General features: G+C 27.8%; 1 protein-coding gene across 1 annotated transcript; it reads right to left on the bottom strand.

The window, feature by feature from the left end:
* Positions 1–3,436: 3,436 nt before the first annotated feature.
* On the bottom strand, positions 3,437–5,332 carry LOC139497560 (uncharacterized). The gene has a single exon (XM_071285790.1). The coding sequence runs from the start codon at positions 5,330–5,332 to the stop codon at positions 3,437–3,439; it is 1,896 nt and encodes a 631-aa protein (XP_071141891.1).
* Between the last annotated feature and the right edge of the window lie 6,353 nt (positions 5,333–11,685).

Here is an 11,685-nt window from a genome sequence, read left to right on the forward strand (position 1 = left end):
CTATACAGTCAAGGAATGAAAGCATATCAACAATGGGATGAAATAAATAAATTCTTTGCTTTAAATTCAAAAAGAAATAAAACAACAGAAGAAGTTTTAAAGGATTTAAATTTATCCTATACAACATTAGAAAAATATCTTACAACTAATTATGCATTATGGTTAGATTTACGTTCAACAGATGACAATTCGTTACACGGTTCAGGTAGAAGAATTGAAAATGCTTCTGAAGGTATTACTATCCAAATAACTAAAACAGCAGGAGCAAATAAATTAATAAATGTTTATCTGTTTGTTATACAAGATGCACAAATTAATTTTGAAGATGGAAGATTTAAAGAAGTTAATTACTAGAGGTTCCCCTTTAAAAATGGAAGAGATACACTCCGATTCCCTTTATGAATTACCAAAATATCCCCATTGTGCTATTATATGTGGACAAACAGGATGTGGAAAAACAGAGTTTGTTCTTGATTTATTAGAAGGAGAATATAGTGGAGTTTTCAAATATATAGTCATACTTTGTCCAACCATCCAATGGAACAAAGCATACAAAAATCGTGAATGGATTGATGATGTTAGAAAACCAAAAACAAAAAATCTAATAATTGTTAATCCTATTGTTGAAGTGAGAGAAGCGAACGGTTCCCTTTATAAAGAAGAGAAGCTACAAGAACTACTAAGAATGTTCTTTAAAAAATATGCTGGTCATCCAACATTATATATCATTGATGACTGCAGTGCAACAAAAGAACTAACAAAGAAAAAAGATATGCTGTCCGAGCTTGCATTTTCAGGAAGACATGCGGAACAATCAGTGTGGGTCATTTCACAGAGATACAACTCTGTTTTAAAAGATTTAAGAGAACAAACAAAATGGTTATGCATGTTCTACACAAAAGATAGAGATAGTTTTGATAATTGTCTAAGAGAAAATGATGTTATTCCTACTTTGGAAGAAAGACAAAGAATAAAGGAAGAACTTAAAAAAAAGAAACATCGTAAATTAATATTAAAGACAGATCAACCTACTGATTATTGGTTACTTAATTGATTTTTTTAGCAATTCTCAAGTAATGCTTAAGTAATGCTTAAGTAATTCTTAAGTAATTCTTAAGTAATTTAACCAAAATAAGTAATTCTTAAGTAATTTAACCAAAATAAGCAAAATAATTCTTAAGTAATGCTTAAGTAATTCTTAAGTAATTTAACCAAAATAAGTAATTCTTAAGTAATTTAACCAAAAATAAGCAATAAAAAAAGCAATGCTGTTGGAAATACTAACAATTGCAACAAACACTGCAGTCTTATCATTGGTTGGATATGTTGTATTTAATTTTTTTAAAGTTAAAAATAAATTATATCCGTTTTTTGAAACGTATAAAATGAATGCTGAAGAATTATTAAGCGAGCAAATTGTGGAACACATAAATATTGATGATGAAGCGAGCGAAGTGAACGGTTCCCTTCAAGAAAAAAAACGCGAAAGATTATCAGCTGTTGTTGCTGGTGGGAGTAGTAAACAATATCTGGGTAAAGAATTACAACTGTCGGATATTGATAAAATGACAACAGAACAAATAAACAAACTATACTGCAAATATGAAGCAAGATTGGGAGCTAGTATGACCAAGACATTAGGAAACTCTTTTATAAATTTATATGTTATGGGTGTATCAAAGTTTTTCAAAGTTGTTAATCCACCAATTTTGATACAAGACTTAGAGGAAGATCCTTTTATCAATAATGCTTTAACTAATACATGTTGTGAACTGTACTATAGATATGGAATGTATCTTGCTCCTTTTACTGCAATATTAACAACAGCAAGACATATCGAACCACTCGCTTCGCTCGATTTCCAAAAAAAAGATGAAAAAAATGACATAAAAAATGATGAATGAAAATCCTGAACAAAAAGAAAACAAAGAAGAAAAAAAAGAAGTATTTAAAAAACCCAAACCAAAAGACCCAAAAAGAGTAGCTGCTGGTAAGAAAGGTGCAGAAGTAAGAATAAGAAATGCAGAATTGAGAAAAAAAGAAGTGGAAAAATTAAAAAAAGAAAATTCAAAAATCAAACAAATAACAAAAGATTCTGATACAGAAACAGATTATGAATCAAACGAACATATTCCTTCGGTTGAGAAACACTCCAGTTCCCTAGTTGATTATAAATTTGTACTTTTTTCTATAAGTATTGTTGGATTGGGATTGTTTTTTTACAACCAAAGTAAGAAACCAGAAAGAATGATTAAAGAAATAACAAAACCAGAAAAACAAAAGAAAGAAATTGATCCTTTTGAATTTAATTAAATTTAGTACATTAAAATGACAACTCAAAAAGACGGAAAACAAATAGCAAATATGTTATATCATGCTGGAGTGGAAACATTGTTAACAGTTGGATATGCAGAAATAGGTAAAAAGGTATTAAGGAGGCCAGCACCAAAAGTGGATTTTAATATGAATGATGTTGTAATGTTATCCATTGATATATTACTTGCAATGGCAACAAAAGATATGTTGATTAAGCAAGGTATTATACCTGCTGATATTATGAAGTAATTTTTGTTTTTATAAAATGGCAAGTGCTTTAACAATGATGCTTGGTGGGGCAATAACAAATGCTTTTGCATTTTCAGGGAGTAATTATTTATTTTCACATATGGGTAGTAATGCAAATGAAGAGAAAATAAGACATGATAAAGCTATAGAAAAATTAGAAAAAGCACAAGCAGAATGGAATAAAAAAAGAATACAAAGATTAGATTTTATAAATGAACAATTACAAAAGGAACATCATGCGGTTCAGACTTTTGATGATGTTGACCAGGCAATGAAACTATACTATCGTGTCACGAATAAAAAATTTACTTCATTATCACCTAAACCTACATTAAGTGATTTTTATACTCCATCAGAAGACCAGAAAAATAGAGAGATTGCATTTGTTGTTGGTGGTATGGCATTAACTGGTTTTATTGTTTGGAAATTAAAATAAAAAATTGATAAAAATTAGAATCCCTAATTTCTTTACTTTTCCTGGTAAAAACAGCAAAATTGCAGAAAAAAGTATGTACTATTCCTGTACTTTTTCTGTTTTTAGGGGGTATAGAGAAATAATAAAATAAAATAAAAAATTAAATTTCAGGACATGGTTTTTCAAAAACATATTCATAAACTTTATCTGGTCTAATAAAAGCATCCCAACCAGGAGGAAACTTAGATAACTTTTTACCATCAAACTTTTCCATTACTTCCATTTGTTTTGGAGTCAAAGGACATTCTCCATCATCTCTTAAACAACATATCTGATAATCTGATAACATTATTCTTCCTAATATAACTTTAGCGTCAGGATCATCTTTCTCAGTATAAGCTTCAATCATTTTTTAGTCTTTTATTTTTTAAAATAAAAATTTAAATTATATATTTTTTAATATCCATAAGGAAAACTTCTAATTAGATTTTCATTTTCACAATATACCATTCTTTTATCAAACATATAATCATAAGCTTTAACTTGTTTAACTGTTTTAAGTTGATGATCTTTTCCTATTTTTATATTATTATATTTTACAGTTTCATATTTTTCATTTTCATCAGTAACTATTTTTATTTTTTTATCTAATGTAATCTTTTTTTCAACTTCAGCATTTAATCTAAAACCTTTACAACAGCTAACTAGTTTTTCTGTATCTAGTTTCATAGAATAATCTTTTGGACCAGCAGATATAAATTGTTTTATATGATTAGCGTTATGTTTTGAAACAATTTCATCTGTTAAATCTCCTAATTTATTTCCCATCATACTTTCTATCTTTTTACAAGCTTCAGAACCATCATCATTATAAATACAAGAATCTGTATCCATGTATAAAACTCTTTCTTGTAGAATATCCAATAGTTCGTATAATTTTAATCTAGCATGTGCTGTTGTAAACAAAGCTATATAAACATTTACACTTGGATTAGGTTTAGAGTATTCTTCTTTATTTTTATATTCTGTTAAAACAATATCTTCATCTAATATCATAGTACTTATATCTTTATATTTTTCATTAAATACTATTTTAGTTATATGTTCTAAAGTAAAACAATATTCTTTTTGTGTAAAATTATCTCTCATACCAAAATGTCCCCATAAATTATTTAAACATATTTTAGCTATAAATCTTAATCCTGAATTGTACTTAACTTTGTCAATATCTAAATCATAAGCAGTATTATCTATAATGTATTGTATTTTTGTTTTACATTCTTTATCGTTTTTACAATCATTTTTACAATATTTAGGATCACATTTACATCCTGAAGCTTCTTGTTTATATTTCATAAACGTATCTACATAAAGTTTAAATATATCTGTAGATGTTTTTTCAAAATGTTCTAGTTCATATATTTTTTGTAATTCATAACCTTTTTCTATTGCTTTATCTATTTCTATTGTAGACCATGTACCTACTATAACTCTTTCCTCATCAGAATGTATACATTTTTCATTTTTAATATTTTTACATTCTTTACATCTTTTTATTTCATGTATTTTATCATGTTTATTTAAAGTAGGATCATCTATGTGTTTACATTTAAAAGATATTTTATTCATACATGTTCTACATAATCCAAAAAGTAATTTATGTGTATTATCACTAGTTGATTGTTTATAAGGTAAAACAGGGTGATACAATCCTTTAGGTGGTAATATTTTACATTTCATTATTCCGAAATAATTATTTTTTATATAATCATCTACAGAAACATCTGTATATGTAATAGGATGTCCTATAGGATATTTACAATATTTATTTACTGATGGATACAGAGAACAAAAATCTACATATCTACCTTTTAAATCAGAAAGATTATTGTATAATTGAATAGTTTCTGTTCTTCCTCCATAAAATGCATCTCTTTTATCAATAGGTTTTAAATGTGGATCAACTTCAGGATATTTTTGTTGATCAAACTCACATTCCCATATTGTATGAATTTTTACATTTGGTTTTAGATTATCTTTAATAATTTTAAGTCTTTCTTTAGTTTCATTATATAACTCTTTCATAGTTTTTTTATTTCTATCTTTTTTGCATATTTCTTCAGGACTATAACATTTTGGACATCCATGCCAATAACATCCAAAAAATTCATAAACATTACGCATTTTATTTTTTCGATCATAATAATAACCATCGACTTTATAACATTTATTATTAATGAATAATTTCTTTTCACCTCCTCTTTTAGCATGTTGAATCATTATATTATATTCTAAAGAAATATACTCTAACCATTGTATTGATTTTTGTGAATGTACTTCTTTAATTGTCATCTTTTTGTGAATTCCAATTGTTTCATTTGTCAACATTAATGTTTTAAATATTTTTGTACAACATTGAGCAATTGTAATATATTGAAATGGATCGATACAATTATTGAATATATTTAAAAATAATTTTTTATATAAGGTACAACCTTTGGCAAGAATTAAAACATCCAATAGACAATAATAAAATATTTCTTTATAGAATTTAAATTCTTTTTCTTTAACTTTATTATACCATTCATCAAATAATTCTTTATTTTTAATTGTCATAGTATTATAACCAAAATATTCTTTATCAGGTTAAATTCCCTCATATTTTTGATTCTCTGTTGTATTAAAATAATGTGGAAAATAACCTTTGTTACCCACAAATCCAAATGTTTTTGGGAAAGCAGCTAATCCAAATAATGTAAAATTTATAGAATCTATGAATCTTAAATTTATTCCTTTAATAAACATAGCTGTTAATTTTAGTCCAGAAGAAATTATGTTATGTTCAATTTTATTTTTTACAATATATCCTAAAATCGGTTGCATATCATAACCTTTTCCATAATGTGAAATAAAAGTGTAGTCTTTAAATTTGTCTCTTATGAAATATTTACAAAAGTTGTTTATTACAGAATTTGTTTCATATTTAATTTTTTCTACATCACTAAAACAATCATCTATGTCTAATTCTAACAAGTTTAAATCATCAATATTGAAATCACATTTAAATACTTTTACATAGTTATTTTTAAAACAATAAATATTTTCTAAATCGTAAGCTATACAAAAATTCATTATATGTATTCCTGTTTCTTGATTTGCTTCAAAATCAAAATATATATATTTATTATTTTTTACTTGTTTTGGTACTGATGGTTTCATATAACATAAGTGTTCTTCATTACTTTCCGTGTATTTTTCATAACATATTAAACATATTTTTTCACCACATTTGTGATTTTTGCCTGTATATGTTTTGTTACATTTATCACAAATATGTTGTTTTCTGATAGTTGTTACTGTGTTATCTTTGCATGTATGTTGTTCAGTATAACCAATTAAACATACTTTACAAAACCTACGTTTAGCTAAAAATCCTGTTATATTTGTTATAGTGTCAAAGTGTTCATCATGATAATATAAATATATTTGTTCATTATATTCTTCATTACCATTATATACAATATATTCTGTACTATTTGATGTAAAAACAATTATCCTAATATTAAGATAATTTTCAAAAGCTTTTAAATCATCTAAATTATTACCTTCTTCTTTTATTTCTACTCCTGATTGTTCATGCAAATCTTCAGCTAATCTTTTTTGTAATGGTCTACTTTCATTGATATGTTTTAATTGAGAATCTGTAAAATCTTTTAATAACTTATTTGAAGCTAAAGAAGTTACAATTGCCCTTGATAAACATATTGTATCATCATTTTTTATTTGGATAATACTTCTTTTATTTGTGACATCTAATATTTTTAAACCCCTACCTTTTCCTTTTCTATTAGGTATAACAGTAACTTCAAAAATAACTTCTTCTAAATTTAATTCTTCAGCACTATTTAATAATCTTTCCATTTGATCCATGAATAACTTTTTAACTGTATTATATGTTCTTATAGGCCAGCTTTTATGTTTAGTAATTATGATTTCATGAATAGGTACTATTTTAATTCTTCCATTAGGGTAATCTTTTATGGAATAGTCTACCATGTGTTCAAAAGCATTTGTAAATGTTTCTTGTTTTTCATCCTTTAGACTAATTTTATAATTAAATACATAAATACTTGCTTTATGTTTATATTCTTTTGTCAAAACAAGTTTATATGAATCTCCTCGCTTGGATAAAATTTTATCCTTTTTTGCCTCCATTTTTTAAGAAAACATTTTAGTTACTTAAAAATGTCTAAAACAAATCTAACAAATAAATTAGCAAATGAATTACATCATAGAGTTGTAAAATCTTTTCCTAAAAGACGTGTTTATGTTAATTCAATAGATCAAACATGGGCAGTTGATTTGATAGATATACAACAATATTCAAAACAAAATAAACACTATAAATATTTATTAGCAGTTATTGATGTTTTTAGTAAATATGGTTGGTTGATTCCATTGAAAAATAAAACAGGAGTAGCAGTAAGTGAACCATTTAAAACATTATTTAAAGAAAGAAAACCAATATATATTTGGTCAGATAAAGGATCTGAATTTTATAATCGACAAGTAAAAGAATTGTTAAAAGATAATAACATAAAGTTATATTCAACTGAGAATGAAGAAAAATCCAGTGTAGTGGAACGCTGGATAGGAACAATGAAACAACATATGTATAAATACTTTACTGCTAATGAAACTTTTAAATATTATGATATACTAGATAAATTAGTTAAAAATTATAATAATACAGTACATTCTTCAATTAAAATGACACCTGTTCAAGCAAGTAAATTAAAAAATGAATTAACAGTGTATAAAAATTTATATCCAGAAAAAGAAGAGAACATTAAAAAACCTAAATTTAAAGCAGGTACTAGAGTAAGAATAACAAAAAAGAAGGGTAAATTTGAAAAGGGTTATACTACTCGTTGGACTAAAGAAATATTTGTAATTGAAAAAGTTTTAAATACAATTCCTTTTACTTATAAAATAATTGATTTAAAAGGCGAAGAAATAACAGGTTCTTTCTATGAACAAGAATTACAGATGACTAAGTTTTAAATCTTTATTTACTTACGGTTAATTTATTACCAAAACAATAATCAGTTTCAAAATTTTAATTTGAAAACAAAAGTGCAATGAATACATACAAATCAAACACTATAAACATAATATCACTGTTCAAAGTTAGATCTGTCACATCCACTAAAAGTTACCCGGTTATGAATAACCGTTACAATGTCCCACCTACTGATCATGTATGATCACTCCTTATATGGAATAAGAAAATCAATAGTAAAGAGTTGTCCCACCTACTGATCATGTATGATCACTCCTTATATGGAATACAATATCACATACATATCAAACTTCTTGTGACGGAGTAAGTCCATCATCCCATGGAATAAAGTCTCCCTTTCTCCAAAAGGTGGCAAACTGATCCATTGCTAACATTTGTTTGATAAGTTCTTGTTTTGAAAGAATATCATTGATTGAAACATTAATGTTCAGAAAACCTTTAAATCCTTTAAGTAGATTAGAAAGTTGTCTTAATTTCCGAGCATGAGGTATAGATATATCTATCTGAGTTGATAACCATGTGTCCCACGTTGTATTGACCTTTGCCAAAATAAACCAGTCTCTCAAAGCATTAAGGAAATCACCGAAAAGAATGTTAAACAGCATACCTTGGGCGTTATGTCTTCCCAAGTGTTTGTATGCTTCTTGTAACTGTTTAACAGGGTCGCCTTCTATATTAAAACAAAACTTCTGCCTCGAAATTGTCTTTGTTAAATCCGCCTTTCTGCTTATTAGAAAGGTGTGAAGTTCTTCAGGGGTCGTGATAGTTTGTTTTTTTTCTTTCCCAGTTTTTCTTTAAATAAGTCCTGCACCTTTCTTTTCGGAGCTTTTGGAAGTTTAACCGGTCCCAAACTCTTAGCTCTTTCGATTGTCTCAATCATTTTCTGATAGTAACTGATATTTTCTATCAAAATGTTACTTTCTTCTAAACTCCATGACCAGTTCTGTGGTTGAGGCTGCACCTGACACTCTTGAATTTCCATTTGTATTTCTTTTGTAGAATTACTTTCTTGAAACATTAATTCACGTCTTCTCACCACTGTTAATTTGAAACGAAAGACCGCACCAGTCTGCTATATGTTTACATGTGATGACAACATTGTCTAGGCAACATGTAAACATACTCTTGACAACCATGTAAATATTTCCAATGATCGATTTAGTCTATTTAAAAGTCATGTCCTATTAAATAGCAAATGTAAAAAGCAATTTAAGTTGTAGTAGTATTGATCCGTTTTATTACTAGACTATATTGATAAAATTAATTAAAAATCAAGGTTGGGGCGCACTGGGGAAATTATTTTTTCTCTTAAATCCCACAGAATTTTTTCTCTGCCTGTTATCCCGGTTTTTTTTTGGGAGTAAGAAAATTTGGTGTTTTTTGGGGTGTTTTTTTGCTTTTTTTTTTTATGAAAATTTAGGGCTCTTTTACTTGAAATGAGGGTAATTTTTTGGGGGTCAAATTTTTTTTTTTTGGAGGGGGGTGCTGGAGTCGTTCAAGTACTATACTACTCCCCTTAGGGGAAAAAATGAGTTTTATAAAAAAAAACAGGATTAAGGTTTTGGTGTGCTCTTTACAAAAATTTTTTTTTATTTTTTTTATGGGGGGTATAAATACAAAGTGTGTTTTTTTTCTTCTTAATTTTGAAGTTAAAAATCACACAAAAATGTTGGTAAAATTTTTATTTTGGATGTAAAAAGGGTTTTTTTTTCTTTAAAATGGGGGGGTCAAAAATTGAAGATAATTTTTTTTTTTTTTGTGGGGGGCTAAAGGAGTGGTATATTGTGTGACAGCAACCAAAAGATATTAATTTGTAAATTAAATCGAACTGTCTATGCAATATGTAAAGAGCTATTATTATATCCTACTTAGTTAAACAATGTAAAACTAATAACAGGAAATTTCAACTGGTGGGAAATTATTGTTGACATTTGTTCGATTACAAAGTACTTTCACATTTTCAAAACATTGTAGTAAATACTTGAACTTTGACAATTGTTTGATTTAAAACGATTGAAAACCACATGACAGAATACACATGTAACCACGAGATAGTTTTAATAAACAAAGGTGTCTGTGAGGTTTACAGATTAAGACTGATTGGCAAAATCTACAGAAAAAAATAAATAAAATATTACAAACACAATAAAGAATAGAAAAACATAGTGAAAACAAAATTAAAATAGACAAAACGGGAGGCTAAAATTATCTGCCTGTGATAAGAAAATCATTAGTTTTTCGAAAAATTAAAAGTTATATAAATTAACAGGAAATGTATAAAAATGACCACATCATTGATATTCATGTCAACACCAATGAAAGTGCTGACTACTGGGATGGTGATACCCTCGGGTACGAAACGTCCACCAGCATAGGTATCGACCCAGCAGTGTAAATACTTATCAAAGGTACCAGGATTATAATTTAGTACGCCAGACGCGCGTTTCGTCTACGTAAGAATCATCAGTGACGCTCATATTAGAATAGTTATAAAACCAACAAATACAAAAAGGAAGAGCATTGAGGATTCAAAATTCCAAAAAGTTGTGCCAAATACGGCTAAGGTAATTGATGCCTGGGATAAGAAAATCCTTTGTTTTTCTTAAAATTTAAAGTTTTGTAAACTAGAAATTTATAAAAATTACCACATCATTGATATTCATGGTAATAGGTCGCGGTGATATGTATGTACAATTTGTGTTTTGTGTTTTGTGTTTTTTATCTACCGTTTGTTTTTGTTGCACTTTGTTGCATTTTGGTGTTTCTGTTGTTTCGTTGTTTTCTTCTCATAGTTGATGTGTTTCCTCGCGTTTAGTTTGAAATCCGGATATGTTTTCTCTCAATCGATTTATGACTTTTGAACAGTGATACATATATGCTTTTGTTGCCTTTATTTCTCAGTTGATTTTTCTATTTTGTGTTTTATGTAGCAAATTCAGGAACACGTCCTTTACCGGACTGAAGAAAGAAATAACACGACGGGTGCCGTATACGTTGCAGGAAATGGTTACCCTTCCGATGAACCTGATTCCACTCCCGGTTTTTAGTGGAGTGCGTGCTGTTTCTTATTTATTATTCATAACTATTGATGTCAATGGCCTTTGGTTTTTTTAGTCTTTGTGTACTCCTTGGTTTCGATTGTTATTGTCTTTTATGTCTGTTAGCCTTTTTTAATTATGGTGTTTTTAGTTTATTTACCACTTATGAGTAGTAATGTCCATCTGGTTTGTTCGGCTTCTCTTATATATCCTAAAGACAAATTTACGTTAATCAATGAACTATGCAATGCATTTAAATGAGGCAAAGATCAGATAAAATCTATCAGACGGATATGTACACCAAATTACACAAATGTATAATCGTGTATGCAAAATATATAATTGAAGATCTGCTCAAAGTACCTTTTTACCAAAAAGTACGATTGACCAATGAACATGATGAACCTTTTAAATAACGTCATTCTTATATTAAAACAAAAGAGCCGGATTGACATGGTCGCGTTACTACATGTATAATTTATTTTAAGAGATACAGTCTTCCTACTGCTTATGAGATACACAATGTACCATACAATCTACTTCATATTACATGTAACTAATAAACCATTACCACGAAGAGCAGG

The sequence above is a fragment of the Mytilus edulis genome, chromosome 12 (assembly GCF_963676685.1).
Source record: "Mytilus edulis chromosome 12, xbMytEdul2.2, whole genome shotgun sequence".
NCBI lineage: Eukaryota > Metazoa > Mollusca > Bivalvia > Mytilida > Mytilidae > Mytilus > Mytilus edulis.